Source organism: Taudactylus pleione, unplaced genomic scaffold (assembly GCF_031769625.1).
Source record: "Taudactylus pleione unplaced genomic scaffold, aTauple2 ptg000393l, whole genome shotgun sequence".
Lineage (NCBI taxonomy): Eukaryota > Metazoa > Chordata > Amphibia > Anura > Myobatrachidae > Taudactylus > Taudactylus pleione.
Window position 1 is genome coordinate 2,505,061 of NW_028284794.1, and position 18,531 is coordinate 2,523,591.

An 18,531-nucleotide genomic window follows, 5' to 3' on the forward strand; every position below is an offset into this window, starting at 1 on the left:
CCTTGGATCGCCCAGACACTTGAAGGAGAGCCTGGTGTACCTTCTTCCATACTGACCATAGCCTTGACACAGAAGAAGAGACATGAGTTCCCATAGCAGAAAGCTTGAATGAATTACTCCTAAGATGTGTCTCATAGGTGCAATAAAATGGAGAGACGGAGGATGTAGAATGGCATGAATTGTTGTATGCAATTTCTGCAAAGGGCAGAAGTGGCACCCAATCTTCTTGACATTTGGAAATGAAGCAGAGGAGGAACTGCTCCAACAACTGATTGGCCCGCTCTGTCTGACCATTGGGCTGTGGATGGTATCCTAAGGACAGGCTGATGTTGATACCAAGATTGGGACAGAAACATCTCCAAAACCGAGCAACGAACTGCATACCATGATACGAGACAATGTCTACTGGAAGTACATGGAGCCTGAAGACATGGTGGATAAATAGTGTAGACAACTCCTTAGCAGATGGTAACTTGCTCAAGGGAATAAAGTGCACCATTTTGGAGAACCGATCAACAACAGTCCAGATGACAGAGCAATGTGAGGACACTGGCAGGTTGACATCAAAGTCCATAGCAATATGGGACCATGGCTTAGAGAGCATAGGAAGACTACACAGAAACCCTTGAGGAGCAGTCCGGAGAGTCTTTTTTCTCGAGCAGACATTGCATGCCAAGATGAATTCCCAAGTGTCTCGTGACATGGACTGCCACCAAACAGGAAGGGACATCAGCTCCAGAGTTCTGGTGATGCCGGGATGACCTCCCATCTTGGAAGATTGAAAATCCTTCAGCACCTCCTTGCTGAAGGATTTTCTTAGGGACAAAGAGCACTCCAGATGGTGTCTCACGAGGGGCTTCAGACTGGCATGAGCTGAGAGAATCTGCCAAGGTCCTGGTCACAGCAAAACTTATTTTGTAAATTTATTTATTTATTTATTAACAGTTTCTTATATAGCGCAGCAAATTCTGTTGCACTTTACAATTTGAATCAACAATTTACTGGGTTGTAAAAGACATACATACATACATACTGTACATACATACATATATAAGGGTAAGAGGGCCCTGCTCGCAAGCTTACAATCTATAGGGAAATAGGTGTTGATACACAAGGATAGGTGCTACATATTGCAAATTGGTCCAGCCTGCAAATGTTCTTGGGGGGCTGTATAATCCAATCACACTGGAAAGTTGGCCTAGGGTTAGAAGGATGTTAAATTGAAGAAAGAGAAGATGTGATAGGTGTTTATTATAAGAAGAGAGCTAGATAGGGAGCTTTAAAAGGTTAGGTGGGTGGTCCTGGAATCTGATAAGCTTGTCTGAAGAGGTGAGTTTTCAGAGAACGCTTCAATGTTTGGAAACTAGTGGAAAGTCTCATTGTGCATGGGAGGGCATTCCACAGGGTGGGTACAGCCCAAAAAAAAGTCCTGTAACCATGCATGGGAACAAGTAATGCGTGGGGTTGAGAGACGCAGATCTTGTGCAGAGCGGAGATGTCAGGTTGGAAGATATTTTGAGATAAGTGCAGTGTATGTTGGTGTGATTTGGTTAATAGTTTTATGTGTGAGTGTAAGTATTTTAAATTGAATATGGTAGAAGACCAGCAGCCAATGGAGGGATTGACAGAGTGGATCAGCAGACACTGAACATTTGGTGAGAAAGATCTACCTCGCAGCTGCATTTTAAAATGTATTGTATTGGGGAGAGCCTGTTTTTGGGAAGACAAATAAGGAGACTGTTGCACTAGTCAATGCGGGAAATAATGAGTGCATGTATTAGAGTTTTTGCAGTGTCTTGCGTAAGATATTTTGGCTATGTTTTTTAGATGTATGTAACATGATTTAGAGGCAGATTGAATGTGGAGAACAAAAGACAGTTCAGAGTCAAGAATGACACCTAGGCAGCGAGCTTGTAGGGTGGGGTTGATTGTCGAGTTGTCAACAGTAATAGAGATATCAGATTGGTAACTACTATTGGCCAGTAGAAATATAATTTATTCTGTTTTGGATATATTAAGTTTGAGGTGGTGAGATGACATCCAAGATGAAATGGCAGAAAGACATTCAGTGACACAGATCAGCACAGATGGTGACAAATCTGGGGAGGATAGGTAAATTTGAGTATCGTCCACATACAAATGATACTGAAAACCCAAAGAGCTGATTAGTTTGCCAAGAGAGGTGGTGTAGATTGAGAAAAGCAGAGGACCTAATACTGAGCCTTGTGGTACTCCAACTGATAGAGGTAGCGAAGTGGAGGTAGAATCAGAAAAGTGAACTGTGAAAGAGCGATCAGATAGTTAGGATGAGAACCAAGAAAGGGCTGAGTCTTGAAGACCTAGGGATTGTAGTGTTTGCATGAGAAGAGAGTAATCAACAGTGTCAAAGGCAGCAGAGAGATCTAGAAGAATTAGAAGTGAATAATGGCCTTTAGCCTTGGCAGTGACCAGATCATTTACTACCTTAGTCAGTGCTGTCTCAGTGGAGTGTTGGGAACAAAAGCCTGACTGAAGTGGGTCCAATAAGTTGCGGGTGTTAATAAAGTGTGTGAGGCGAGTGTAGGCAAGTCTCTCCAGTAGCTTGGAGGGGCAAGGCTGGGAGATAGGACAGTAATTTAAGAGAGAGTTAGGGAATTTTGTTTTTTCAAAATGGGAGTGATCACTGCATGCTTGAACAGTGATGGAAAGATACCAGTAGAGAAAGAGAGATTACAGATTTTAGTTAAGTGTGGGATGAACACAGGAGACAGAGCTTTACTGATTTGTGAGGGTATAGGATCAAGAGGAGAGGTAATAGAGTAGGAGGACGAGAAGAGTATAGATACTTCATCTTCATTAGTGGGGTCAAATGATGAGAACATACCACTGGGTTCAGGTAGGGGATTGAACAAGACCCTCGCTAAGGAAGTGCGTACCATTTCATTTCAGATATTATCAATCTTGTTCTTGAAATAGGAAGCAAGATCTTGTGCACTGATAGTAGCTGGTGGATTGGGTGATGGAGGGGCAAACTGGATTCTGGACGTCGGCACGATGTTCTCTTCCGAGGCTCTTGGAGGATGAGTGATGGAAAAACTTTGAGACAGGGCATCCGCCTTGATGTTCTTAGATCCAGGTCTGAACAAAATCATATAATTAAATCGAGTAAAGAACAAGGCCCTGTGGGCCTGTCTCGCATTCAGCCTTTTTGCAGTCTCAATATAGGCAAGATTCTTATGGTCCGTGAGAACCGTCACCACATGATTAGTCCCTCTGACCAGTGCCTCCATTCCTCAAAGGCCCACTTGATGGACAAAAGCTCTCGATTGCCCAAGTCATAGTTTCTCTCCGCTGAATCAAACTTCCATGAGAAATAGGTGCGTGGGTGAAGCTTGCCATCTTTGACATCCTTCTGCGACAGGATAGCACCTACTCCAACTTCTGATGCATCAGCCTCGACAATGAAGGGAAACTCAGGATTGGGATGCCGGAGGACAGGAGCTGACACAAAAGCCTCTTTCAAAATACTAAAGGCCTGAATAGCCTCAGGAGACCAATTTGCCACCTCTGCTCCTTTCTTCGTTAACTCCATAATGGGTGACACAATTGAGGAGAAGGACTTAATGAACCTCCGATAATAATTAGCAAAGCCCAAGAATCACTGGATGGCCTTTGGCACTGTGGGTTGTTCCCAATCCAAGATGGCTTTTACCTTGGCAGGATCCATAGAGAAGCCTTGCAAAGAGATTATAGAATTACACCTCCTTCACGTCAAATTCACACTTCTCAAGTTTGGCACATAGGTTGTTGGTCAAGAGTCTTTGTAAGATCCGCCGTACATGCCCACGGTGTTCCTCTACAAACTTTGAATAGATGAGGATGTTGTCTAAGTAAACCACTGCAAGGACTCCCAAGAAATCCCTTAGAACCTCATTTATGAAATCTTGGAAGACTGCTAGGGCGTTGGAGAGGCCAAACTGCATGATGAGGTATTCAAAGTGTCCAGAATGTGTGTTGAGTGCTGTCTTCCACTCATCTCCTTTTCTGATATGAATGAGGTTGTATGCACCTCTAAGATCTATTTTAGAAAAGATGGAAGCATCTCGCAGTTGGTCATACAGAATGGAGATGAGCGGTAAGGTATACGCATTTTTGACTGTGATCTGATTTAGTCCACGGAAGTCAATGCAGGGTCTGAGGGATTCATCTTTTTTCTCCACAAAGAAACTTCCCGCTCCAACTGGGGATTTAGATGGACAAATGAAGCCTTTCTCTAGGGCCTCCTGAATATAGTCCTGCATGGCTTTGTCCTCCGGTATGGACACGGCATATAATCGGCCTTTGGGAAGTCTGGCACTTGGCAGCAAATCAATGGTGCAGTCAAAGGAATGGTGAGGAGGCAGGACATCTGCTTTTTTCTTATAAAAACTTAGGCTAGGTCACAGTATGGAGCCAGAATAGAAGGAGCAACTGCAGCAGCAGCTACCTGGATAGGCCAAGACAGACATTGGGAGAAGCATGACGTACCCCATTCCAGAATTTCACTGGTCTGCCACTGGATCACAGGGTTATGCTTCTTCAACCAGGGTAACCCCAAGATCACCGGAGCCAGTGGACACTGCAACATCAGAAAAGAGAGTTCCTCATGGAAAGTCCCAACTAACAGCTGCACCTGAGGAGTCCGATAAAGCACTGGGACTTTAGAAAGACTGGATCCATCCAATCCAATTACTGACACAGGCATGGACAATGACCCAGGGTTTGGAAAAAATACAAATCCATAAAATTGCCTGCTGCACCACTGTCGATAAATGCTGGGACGGAGACCTGTGTGTTGGACAGATGAATGACTGCATGGACCAGGACAGAATTTCCAGAGAGACAGATGCAAGGCTTAGATGAATCTCCCCAAGTTCACCTAGACCTTGCCTTTTCCCAATATCAGAGGACAAAGCTGGGCCACATGACCTTTACTTCTGCAGTAAAGGCATAAGCCCAACGAATGTCTCCTGCATTTCTCCTCAGGGGAAGGCAAAACGCTCCCAGCTGCATGGGTTCATCGAAGTCAGGTGGCGCAGTTCATAACAGAGACCGAGGGGCTTGAGGAGGTAACTTCTCCATTCTGCATTCCCGAAGCCATCGATCAACATGAATGGCCAGGCTCATGAGATCGTCCAGAGAACTTGGGGCTGGAAATTGGACTAGGATATCTTTGATTTCGTCTGACAAGCCCCACCAGAACTGACTACGCAAAGCCGGATCGTTCCACCCAGAATCGACAACCCATTTGCAGAACTCTGTGCAGTAATCTTATGCAGCTCTACTCTCCTGTTTAAGGGATCTGAGGCTTGCCTCTGCCAATGCTGCCTTATCTGGGTCATTATAGAGTAGTCCTAGTGCCTTGAAGAACGCATCCAAAGTCAAAAGAGCCGGACTGGGGGACGGGAGCCCAAAGGCCCAAGTTTGTGGGTCACTTTAAAGCAGGGAAATGACAATGCCTACTTGCTGGGTCGGAGTTTGAAATAGAGCTTACAGCTTACAGCTCTTTGAAATTTAAAAAGTCTTTCCGGTTTCCGGAGAACCGGTCAGGAAGGTTCAGTTTAGGCTCCACTATAGTGGATGCAGTGGCACTATGGGTTTCCCCCACTCAGAGAGACAGTTCCTGCACTTTTCATGTCAAAATCTGTATCTGGCTGGCCAGGATCTGAGCCAGATTCTGATTGGGGTCCATGATGGAAAAGATCACAAACCCTGCAGATATATAATTTATTTTTGGCCCCAGTAGTAATGCCCCTATGCATTGCCCCCAGTAGTAATCTCCCCTATGCATTGACCCCAGTAGTAATCCCCTTGTGCATTGCCCCCAGTAGTAGTTATCCCTATGCATTGGGCTGATTGAGGCCTGAGGACAGGTAAGCTGTGGTGCGGCTTTGGGCCGGTAGCAGCCTCTGGGCTGGTTGAGGCCTGTGGGCCTAAAAGTAGTGATGCAGCCTTTGGGCAGGTAGCAGCTTCTGGGCTGGTTGAGGCCTGTGGGCCTATGAGTTGAAATGCGGCCTTTGGGCCGTTAGCAGCCTCTGGCTAGTTGAGGCCTGTGGGCCAATGAGAAGTGATGCGGCCTTTGGGTCGGTAGCAGCCTCTGGCTAGTTGAGGCCTGTGGGCCTATGAGTGGAGATGCTGCATTTGGGCCAGTAGCAGCCCCTGGGCTGGTTGTTGCCTTGAGGATGTCTTGGCAGGAGGATGCTGAGTTGCTACCAGTGCCACCGAGATGACACTGGCGACGGTGAGCTGGATTGCGCACTGAGGATGCTGAGTTGCTACCAGTGTTGCTGGTATGACACTGGTGATGGTGTGCTGGATTGCGCACTTGGACTGCTGAGTTGTGGCCAATGGTGTCTGGGTTGACACTGGCGCTGGACTCAGACTGGCGCTTCAGGTGGAGGAAGTGCACCGTGCTGCCTAGATGACACAAGCAACACAAGCAGGTGGAATGCAGACTGCTCCACCTGGATGGGACAAACTCAGTGGATAAACATAGTAGACTGGCTTTGGAACTCGACTGGAAAATAGGAGACTGGAACAACCGGAAGTACAAGAAACTCTATCACCTTCAAGGAGTGAAGGGCTGGCTGGAATTTAACAGACCCAGGGCCCAACCAGAGCAAGTATCTAATAACAGATTATTGAGCACCTGGGCTGTGTTCAGACAGGAGAATCAATCAGTGTGCACCTGATACTGCACACAGATAGGCAATAATTAGTGCAGAGGCTCAGCAGCATCCAAGACTGGAACTGCAAACAATATGCTGTTAACCACAAGTCCTAACAGGAAGAAGGAGTAGACTTCATCGAACGCTTGTCCGGCATTCACCCCACACAGCATTGGCAGCGCGGCGGCTTGTGACACTAACTATTATACTATGCAATGTCTATATCCTCAACATTATATTTATTTTATACTTGCATATTGTACTTAATAAAAACCAACCGCTGCCATGCTAACTAACACTTTGTGGTTTTTGAGATTGATAATGATGATGTCAGACTGATAGGCAGATGGCTAATGATACCAACAAATTCTCCATTTGTGATATGTATCCTTTTTTACTACGGTTTCAGTCATACCAAATAGCTCCTTTGGTGCATCCACCAAGACGAGAGTCTTATTCGTACAAATAAAATAACTGGTAGCTGTATTGGTAATGCACACAGACCACTGGGCCTTGGGACGTTTGTACATCTGCGTGCAGCTGAGTGTGAATCTGTGCAAAGTGGGCTCTGATGTGAATAGCTTTCCCCACGCTAAGTTCCGTTGTGCTTAATCTGCCACTTTACACGCGTGTAAAAGCGATTCCTGTTAGCATCTCTAGTACACTGTGTGCAGATTTTTGCTGATTTTACGATGTGTATAATACACAACAGTTATAGAAAGTTACGTTTTCCAGAGCGTTTTGCATGTGGGCACAATACAGCTTCACAGAATCCTATTTTAACTGCTGTGGGCACTTTTTACTACATAAAGGGATCTATATGTATTGCTGAAAACGTCACGTTTCTGAGGTTCTACCACAGTATTTACATTGATACATCCTCATTTTTATTTTTGAAAAGATTCTCAAAAATTTTCTGACACCATATTCACAAAATGTTTCAGCAGTCACAAAACCTGTGCATGTTCAAGCATCACCTCCATCATATATTAAAAATTGGTCATGAGGTCTTGAGGTTGACTCTCACTATGGGGCATATTCAATTAGCCGCAGGGTTTACCCCGCAGCTAATTGGCACGCTGGACAGGATACAATTGACGGGGATTCCACGCGTGGGTGTCCCTGAGACCCCGCGCGCAAGTACCCGCTGTTTAACTTTAAAATCAGCATGAGGCTGCCCTGTTCGGCCTCGCGCGAGAGAGTATTACACACTGTTTCCGCGTTACTCGCGGAAACAGTGTGTTCCCGCGCGTTACTCGCGGAAACAGTGTGTTCCCGCGCGCGACAGCATAGTTAACGGCGCGGGGAGAAAGCTATTTTATTGAATAGCTTAACCCCGCGCCGCGGGACTTTCAAGCCCCTATTACTCGCGGGAGAGGTCCCGCGGGTAATTGGATATGTCCCTATGTGTATAGTGGGTACTGTATGTCCACTTCACAATGTAGGCACCAGGATCCTGACACAGCATGATTAAAGTCATAACACTGCACTAAACCCATGTTGGGAGCCCGGCCCCAGCATTGTGAGGATGACATACTGTACACATTTGGGAGTGTCGTACTCCTGTCACAAATCCCTTACAGTTACTCTGAATTACTGTTATTGAATGTGTAAGGCAGGGTACATACCTAAATGACCGGCAAAAATGCCGATGTTCTGGGCGATTTGCCTTCACCCTGGACATCGCATGATTGCCGGTACACACTAATCGGCCAAATCGATGTATATGCACCCTTAGACCTGTAAGGCTCAATCATTGTCCTATGTTACATTCTATCATTCTAGACTCCTGGTCCCAATCATATGTTACTGTAAAGCAGCCAAATAATATTATAGCTGACACTGGAGGTTCTGTGACACTGAGCTGCTCATACAGTTATGTCGAAGATAAAAATATTCTGTGGGTGAATGCTTACTGGAGAGTGAACAGCACAAATGGATCTTACGCCTACCACCCCTACCAGGAAATGGTTCATCCCAGGTATAAAGGAAGAACAATGATAACAGGATTAGCAGATCTCAGCATACAGGGGGTGCAGGTAGCAGACAGTGCCTCTTACTACTGCTTTCTGATGATCAAGGTGTGCAACGGTGATGAAAAATATCGACAAATAGCTGCATATGGAGAAGGAACCAGACTGATCGTAAAAGGTAACAATAACATTAATGGCAAAATATAAAAGAAACTTATTTACAGTATTTTCAAGAGTATGAGAATGGCTCCTAAACACTAGTGTAAGTGCTAAATCTCAGTCCCACTTACACTGTGATCCGAGAAGCCGCATTTCCACAGAACGTGCTTTGTATTACATTGTGGTGATACTGTACAAACATGATCGGTAGATTGTCTCTTTATGTACTACACATATTCAATAAAAACAACACATAAAATATACAGACATATATCAGAGGTTCCCAAACTTCTCTATTACAATCCATGCTTGAGCACAGCTAACTTAGGGCCTGATTCAGACCCACTCGCAAGCGGCTGTCCGCTCGCAAGTGGGTCGATGGTGTGCACTGCGCATGCGCACGACGGAGGGAGCTCCGTCGTGCGCATGCGCCAGACGCGACGAGTGAAGGACTTTCCTTCGCTCGTTGTGTCTGATCAAAGGGGGCGTGCTGTCGATGTTGATTGACAGCATGCCCCCTTTGGTGGGCATGCCGGGGGCGTGCCTCCCAGACGGGGGCGTTCCCAAGGGAACGCCCCCGTCAGAAGCCGGCCCACTGACATCACTAGTGATGTCAGTGGGAGTGATTTTGGCTCTGATAGAGCCAAAATCACTCCGGGCCTTGCGGTTGAGAAACTCAACCGCAGGCTCCGGCTCGCAGTGGCGATGGTCGCGATGGTCAAGACCATCGCGGCCATCAACCTGCACACTCGTATAGGCTGTGGGTGGTGACCCACAGCTATACGAGCGTCCAGGAGGACGCTCCATAATTATGGAGGACGGCCCTCATTCAGAGCGTGCGCTCTGCTCAGAGCGTCCGGCTCTGAATGGGGGCCTTAATTAGTTCCTTAGTCAATTTGATTGAACCATTTGCACTCAAGCATGGATATCCTTAAAGCCTGGACTGTAAGGGCGGAGTTTTGGAAACCTGACATATAGCAATATGCACTGCAGTGGGAGCTGGGACGCACGTTCGGCGTGATGTGTTTGGTGCGCCGCAAACGCAATTAGGTCCTATCACAAACGTGATGACTTAATTTCCATCAGCTCCAAATATACTGTATATATATAAAACACAAATAAACTGGCGGCACTCACGCGGATTGTTATTAAATAGCAGTGTTTTACTCCAACGTTTCGAGCCTCAGCTCGTCATCAGGGATACAAAAAAATACAAACACACAAACCATCTTGTATACATCCGGTGCTCACGCTTGATGAGCAAACTCACCGTACCTGGACCGGCCCCGTGATCCCACCCAGTTCCATACATCAGCTGCCCGGCGTCACGTCCTAGTGAGGTCATAGTGCTGCGCCGTCCAGGTCCGGAAGTCAGCTCACTCTCCCCCGGTTGCCTAGGAAACCGTATACATAAACAAAAATGTGGTGTTACACAAACATACATATATAATATTAACATATTAGAAGAATCACCAATAGGAAAAATCATTAAGCTACAAAAAAAACATTAAGTTTTACAGAAAACATTGAAGGCCTAATGACTCATTTAAGCCCCTAAGTGCTAAAGTTTCTAATCTAAAGATCCAACGACATTCTGCCTGTAGGAGGCTTTTACCTCTATTCCCCACTCCTTATGCTAGGAGGGATATGGTCAGTGATCCTTACCCGAATATCCGCTACACTATGTTTAGCCATTAAGCAGTGCCTTGCAACTGTTTGGTTGCTCGATCCACTATTGAGTGCAGCTCTAATAGCAGACCGGTGGAGTGCCATACATTCTTTCAGTTGCCGCTCTGTCTTGCCCACGTAATGTAGGCCACATGGGCAAGACAGCAGGTACACTACATGTGTAGTACTACAGGTCACAGGGTATCTGATAAAAAACGTTTCCCTGTATAGGGGTGACTGAACGAACCACCTGGGATAACCGACCTGCATGTGATGCAGCCTAAACACCTATGGTACCCATTTTTCTAAATTAAAAAATGGTGAGGTTTTTTCTTTAATTTAGCCACATCTAGTTTCACCAGGCGGTCTTTTAGGTTATGGCAACGAGTATAACAGGGTAATAGGTTGGTCTCTAACAGTTCTGGAAGTTCTCTGTATTTACTACAGGCCACAAGGACTTAGTTATTTTAGTGGTTTTATTGCTTATTGTAGTGAATTTATTCAACCATGGAATCACATTGATTTTTTCTTTCTTTACTCTTAATTCAAAGGCCAATTCCCTCGGTATTGCCATAATTTTTTCTTTGGTCTTAATAAGTTCACATCTGTTATATCCCCGTTCCTGAAATTTAATGACCATCTTGTTCATTTGCTGTTCTAATTCGACAGGGTCACTAACTATACTACGAACTCTCAAAATTAAAGAAAAAAACCTCACAATTTTTTAACTCAGAAAAATGGGTACCATAGGTGTTTAGGCTGCATCACATGCAGGTCGGTTATCCCAGGTGATTCGTTCAGTCACCCCTATACAGGGAAACGTTTTTTATCAGATACCCTGTGACCTGTAGTACTACACATGTAGTGTACCTGCTGTCTTGCCCATGTGGCCTACATTACGTGGGCAAGACAGAGCGGCAACTGAAAGAATGTATGGCACTCCACCGGTCTGCTATTAGAGCTGCACTCAATAGTGGATCGAGCAACCAACCAGTTGCAAGGCACTGCTTGATGGCTAAACATAGTGTAGCGGATATTCGGGTAAGGATCACTGACCATATCCCTCCTAGCATAAGGAGTGGGGATAGAGGTAAAAGCCTCCTACAGGCAGAATGTCGTTGGATCTTTAGATTAGAAACTTTAGCACTTAGGGGCTTAAATGAGTCATTAGGCCTTCAATGTTTTCTGTAAAACTTAATGTTTTTTTTGTAGCTTAATGATTTTTCCTATTGGTGATTCTTCTAATATGTTAATATTATATATGTATGTTTGTGTAACACCACATTTTTGTTTATGTATACGGTTTCCTAGGCAACCGGGGGAGAGTGAGCTGACTTCCGGACCTGGACGGCGCAGCACTATGACCTCACTAGGACGCGACGCCGGGCAGCTGATGTACGGGACCGGGTGGGATCGCGGGGCTGGTCCAGGTGCAGTAAGTTTGCTCATCAAGGGTGAGCACCGGATGTATATAAGATGGTTTGTGTGTTTGTATTTTTTTGTATCCCTGAAGACGAGCTGAGGTTCGAAACATTGGAGTAAAACACTGCTATTTAATAACAATCTGCGTGAGTGCCGCCAGATTATTTGTGTTTGGATTGGACCTGCAGGGTCTGTGGAAGGCACCAGCGCATCATATTTGATGATTATATGAGTGCTGGGAACATTTGGGACTTATATATATATATATGTATATATAATATCTATATATATGTATGGAAATATTATAGCTTTATGTTTAAAACTTTGCAAATAGAGAATCCACACGATGGGGCTGGTGCAGAGATGTTGATATAACGGGCGTAAATTACTCCGAAATAATAAAGGCCAAACAAAATATTGCTAATCACCCATATGCACAGCCGCCGGCATTTTCAGATTTTTCGGCCGGATTACTACTGTTCATCATCATCCTCAGTGTGTACCAATGTTAAAATACGTCTTTCTGCATGAGCCACATTTGCGTAAAAACGCCATTACTATACTACATTATAACGCCCTATATAACCTTATAACTTCTCTCCCCACCCTACCTCTTCTGGTGCAGTCGGGTGTAATGTCTGCGGCTTCCAGGTCTGTAACCACGTATCAGCTGGAGTAGTTCAGGAGAGGGGGGGCGTGGTCAGTCTTCATGCAGGTCCCACCCTCTCTAGTCGATGCACATCCCCAGTAAACTCTGTCACTGTGCCAGAGCCTCCTGTACATGCGCCAATCCCAGGAAAATGGTGCAGTGCCATTTTTCCTGTGACTTTTGTAGTATGTATGCGCACATCTTCAGAAACATGGTTAATGACCCAGGTTCCAAATGGTATAGGCGGTGCCAGCAGAAAAGTAATAGTAAATGTATGTAGGGTGTACAGTTGGGATGCGGTCATAATCCAGACTGTTTGGATTCCGACATTCAGAATGCCCATACCGGCATCCCAACACTTGTCAGAATACCGACGTCGGCATCCCAAAGGTAAGTGGCAAGGTTAACGGGAGGATTAGGGTTAGGCACTAGGGAAGAGTTTTGGTTTTAGAGTTAGGCACTAGGGGGAGGGTTAGGCACTAAGGAGGGGTTTAGGTTTAGGCAACGGGGAGGGAGGGTTAGGAGTAGGGGGAGGGTTAGGATACCGACAGGTTTCGGTATCCTAAACCTGTTGGGATGCCGTGTCGGGATTCTGACTGCTGGGATCCTGCGCGCCGACATCCCGTACCCAACCCGTACATTGTGGACACTCCTGGACCCATGTGCCCCTCACACTCATTACAGAGATGTGAAGAGTGAAATAATGCAAAGTTATGTTATGCAAGCTGGTGTAGTGCTCCCTCTGCATCAGCCCCAATATATAGTGATTGTACTCACTTTGGGGGAAATGTATCAAGCCTTAGAGAGATAAAGTGAAGCAATTGTCCATAGCAACCAATCTGCTGGTGTCATTTTATAGAATGTGCTACATAAATAACAATTAGAAGCTGATTGTTTGCTTTGGGCAACTTCCCCACTTTATCACTCTCCAATGTTTGGTATGTCTCCCCCTGTGTGATGTGATATGTGTCTATAGTATTTCTTTAAGCTTCTTTGGTGAATCTATAACAATTGTTTCTCTGGATTATATTTCTTTGCTATAATCTTTTATCAGGTTTTGAGGAGAAAGGAGGTAATCTAGTGGTCATTGGTTCTGCTTCTGCCGTGGGCATCCTGCTCCTCCTATGTTTGATCCTGATCATTCTGAAGGCAAAAGGTGAGATGACCATTTTATTTTCTCTTAGTTTTCCAAGTATCTTATACATCTAACAATTACACACTTGGGGCCTGGTTCAGAGGTGGATGCAGAAGAGCACTCCGTAGCAGTTATTATCGGTCGCCCATCTGCTAATCTATGCAAATGCTACTACAGACTTCTTCCCTTGTGTACACATGTGTTGCCGAATGTGCAAGGACTGAGACTCCCACTTTAAGCTTCTGTACATGCAGTAATACAGATTGATACTGTACACCATCATTGGTCGTACCATTGAATTGTGCACCAACCCTGTAGCCTCCTATGTGAGCGGTCCAGTATCTGCACATGCTGTAATACCGATTGTGTGCATTCTTATACTCCATCATTTGTCATACCATTGAAACATGCACCAACCTTATAGCCTCCTTTGTCAATGGTCCAGTGTCTGTACACACTGTAATACCGATTGTGTGCGTCCTTATACTCCATCATTGGTCGTACCTTTGAGACGTGCACCAGCCCTATAGTCTCCTATGTGAGCGGTCCAGCATCTGCATACACATCCACTTTAACTGACGAGTCCATTGCGCTCCCATAACAGGCCCACTAAATGGGTCATGTTCACGTGCATTTTAGTAGGGATGTGCGCCGGGCCATTTTTGCTGGATTTAGACTTGATTCTGATTCATCATCCGGTTTTGGATTTGGATTTGCCAAACCTGCCGTGACTGTTCTTGGATTTGGATTTGGATTTATTTTTGTTTAAGTTGACAAAAAAAAGTGAAAATCACATAATTTGGGCTTTTTTTGTTCCTAAAGTATTATTAACCCCAATAACATTAATTTACAGTCATTTACAGTCAATTTAGACCAGCTCACAATATTGTTTTCACCATTATTGGCCAAAGGCTGCAGTGAGCTAGCTGGTTACTAAGCAACAGAGCAGCGGCACAGACACCGCAGTTTAAAGCACATTATGAAACATTGCCACTCACTGCCACTCACTACTGAGTCACAGTACTTGTGTGTTATGGACACATAGAGTGCTACGGCCCAAGGAGTCATGGTGCTAATACACACAGAGGGCTATTGCCAAATTAGTCACGGTGCTTATATATGCACAGAGGACTATTGCTCAATTGAGTTACGGTTCTTATACACACAGAGGGCTATTGCCAAATTAGTCACAGTGCTTATACACACAGAGGGCTAAGGCCCAAGGAGTCACTGTGCTTATGCACACAGAGGGCTTTTGCCCAAGGAGTCACGGTGCTTATACACACAGAGGGCTATTACCCAAGGAGTCACGGGGCTTATACACACAGAGGGCTATGGCCCAAGGAGTCACGGTGCTTATATATGCACAGAGGGCTATTGCTCAATTGAGTTACGATTCTTATACACACAGACGGCTATTGCCAAATTAGTCACGGTGCTTATACACACAGAGGGCTACGGCCCAAGGAGTCACGGTGCTTATATACGCACAGAGGGCTATTGTTCAATTGAGTTATGGAGCTTATACACACAGAGGGCTATTACCCAATTAGTCACGGTGCTTATACACACAGAGTGCTAAGGCCCAAGGAGTCACGGTGCTAATACACAGAGAGGGCTATTGCCAAATTAGTCACGGTGCTTATATATGCACAGAGGGCTATTGCTCAATTGAGTTATGGTGCTTATACACACAGATGGCTATTGCCTAAGGAGTCACGGTGCTTATATATGCACAGAGGACTATTACTCAATTGAGTTACGGTTCTTATACACACAGAGGGCTATTGCCAAATTAGTCACAGTGCTTATACACACAGAGGGCTAAGGCCCAAGGAGTCACTGTGCTTATATATGCACAGAGGGCTATTGCTCAATTGAGTTATGGTGCTTATACACACAGAGGGCTATTACCCAAGGAGTCACGGGGCTTATACACACAGAGGGCTACGGCCCAAGGAGTCACGGTGATTATATATGCACAGAGGGCTTTTGCTCATTTGAGTTATGGTTCTTATACACACAGAGGGCTATTGCCAAATTGGTCACATTGCTTATACACACAGAGGGCTAAAGCCCAAGGAGTCACTATGCTTATACACACAGCGGGCTATTGCCTAAGGAGTCACGGTGCTTATACACACAGAGAGCTACGGCCCAAGGAGTCACGGTACTTATATACGCACAGAGGGCTATTGCTCAATTGAGTTACGGTTCTTATACACACAGAGGGCTATTGACCAAGGAGTCACGGTGCTTATACACACAGAGGGCTATTGCCCAAGGAGTCACAGTGCTTGTACACACAGAGGGCTATTGCCCAAGGAGTCACAGTGCTTATACATACAGAGGGCTATTGCCCAAGGAGTCACAGTGCTTGTATACAGTAACAGTACACAGTGGGATATAGCACAAAAATATAGATATATATCTTATGTTAATTTTTTTATACTTTTAAAAAAAATATATATATTTTTTTACACTGGAGCAAATGGGCAGTACTTTAATCAGCAGCATACATCTGCACAGCCAATGGAGTCTGGAGTCTGGACACAGGCTGCTACAGCCACTGTAATTAGCAGAGTAGCGCAGCATATATCAGCGTGCCGTCTTCCCCCTACCCTACAGTCACTTAACAGCACAGCCAATGGAGTCTCTGGAGTATTTTGACAACTTTGCAGAGCACAGCTCAATGAAATGCCACCGAGTCCCAGGCGCAGCGCCTTATATAGAGGCTTCGAAGTGGGAACCGAGTCAGACGGAACAGCCAAGCAGTGGCTCGGGGTGGCTCTGATCCCCGCTGTTTGGAGCAGATCGCATTCCACAGAATCCATACCACTCATCCCTAATCACTTTCCCATCACTTTCCCACAACATTTCCAATACCGTGCGCCTCGACAGAACCATGTGCCACAGGAGTATTCAGGAGTTTACATGCATGCAGATTGCGTGCACCTCGCGTGCACCTCAGATAGGCCCTTGGAATTTCAAAAATTTTCCTTCATTTGTTGAAATATTAAAGGGTATACTTGTGAATTTTTAGAAGTGAAGTTATTGCCCGTAGCCACCAATCAGATTCTAGCTATTATCTTCTAGAACAGGGGTGGGCAATAAGTGGCCCTTCAGCTGATGTTGAACTACAAATCCCAGCATACCTTGCAACAGTGTTAACATGGCCAAATAGCAAAACTCAAGACAATGTGTGGGTTCAGCCCGAAGAAAGTCCTGTAACCATGAATGGGAGCAAGTAATGCATGGGGATGAGAGACACAGATCTTGTGCTGAGCGCAGAGGTTGGCTTGGGAGATATTTTGAGATGAGTGAAGAGATGTATGTTAGTGTAATTTGGTTAATGGCCTTATGTGTAAGTAAAAGTATTTTGTATTGAATACGGTAGAAAACCGGCAACCAATGGAGGGAATGACAGAGCGGGGCAGCAGACGATTAACGTTTGGCAAGGAAGATCAGCCTCGCAGCTGCATTCATAATGGATTGTAATGGCGATAGCGTGTTTTGGGAAGACCAGTAAGGAGACTATTGCAATAGTCAAGGCGTGAAATAATGAGTGCATGGATTAGGGTTTTTGCAGTGTCTTGTGTGAGATGTGATCGAATTTTGGATATGTTTTTTAGATGTATGTAGCATGATTTTGAGAAAGATTGAATGTGGGAAACAAAGGACAGTTCAAAGTCAAGAATGACACCAAGGTAGCGAGCTTGTGGGGCAGGGTGGATTGTCGAGTTATCAACAGTGATAAAGAGATCAGGTTGGTAACTATTATTGGCCGGTGGAAATATAATTAATTCTGTTTTAGAAATATTAAGTTTCAGGTGGCGAGATGACATCCAAGATGAAATGGCAGAAAGACATTCAGTGACACAGACCAATACAGATGATGATAAATATGGGGAGGATAGGTAGATTTGAGTATCATCCACATACAGATGGTACTGAAATCCAAAAGAGCAGATTAGTTTGCCAAGAGAGGTTGTATAGATTGAGAACAGCAAAGGACCTAAGACAGAGCCTTGCGGTACTCCAACTGATAGAGGTAGTGAAGAGGAGGCAGAATCAGTAAAACGAACAGTAATAGAGCGATCAGATAGGTAGGCAGAGAACCAAGAAAGGGCCTTAAGACCTAGGGATTGTAGTGTTTGTATGAGAAGAGTGGTCAACAGTGTCAAAAGCAGCAGAGAGATCTAGAAGAATTAGGAGTGAGTAATGAGCTTTAGCCTTGGCAGTGACCAGATAATTTACTACCTTAGTCAGTGCTGTCTCTGTGGAGTGTTGGGAACAAAAGCCGGACTAAATTGGGACCAATAAGTTGTGTGAGTTTAGAAAGTGTGTGAGGCGGGTGTAGACAAGTCTCTCAAGCAGCTTGGAGAGGCATGGGAGCTGGGAGATAGGACGGTAATTTTACAGAGTGTTAGGGTCAGAATTTTGTTTTTTCAGAATCGGAGTAATCACTGCATGCTTGAACAGTGACGGAAAGATACAGATATTAGTTACGGTTGGGATGAGCACAGGAGCCAGAGGTTTACTGATTTGTGAGGGTATAGGATCAAGAGGAGAGGTAATAGAGTAGGAGGATGAGAAGAATGTAGATACTTTATCTTCGTTTGTGAGGTCAAATGAAGAGAATGTGTCAGAGGGTTCAGGTAGGTAATTGAGCAGGTTACTAGCTGAGGAAGACCATACCATTTCATTTCATTTCGGATCTTATAAATCTTGTCCTTAAAATAGGAAGCAAGATCATGCGCATAGATAGTAACAGGTGGGTTGGGTGAGGGAGGTGTAAGAAGCAGTTTAAATGTATTAAAAAGTCGCTCGGGGTTAGAG

General features: G+C 45.0%; 1 protein-coding gene across 1 annotated transcript in view; it reads left to right on the forward strand.

The window, feature by feature from the left end:
* LOC148506848 (uncharacterized) overlaps window positions 1-18,531 on the forward strand; it is an 82,881-nt gene that overhangs the window by 32,959 nt on the left and 31,391 nt on the right. Inside the window, exons 4-5 of the mRNA XM_088446093.1 lie at window positions 8,472-8,837; window positions 13,612-13,713. Of these exons, the coding sequence (XP_088302219.1) occupies window positions 8,472-8,837; window positions 13,612-13,713 (468 nt within the window). The remainder of the gene's footprint in view (window positions 1-8,471; window positions 8,838-13,611; window positions 13,714-18,531) is intronic.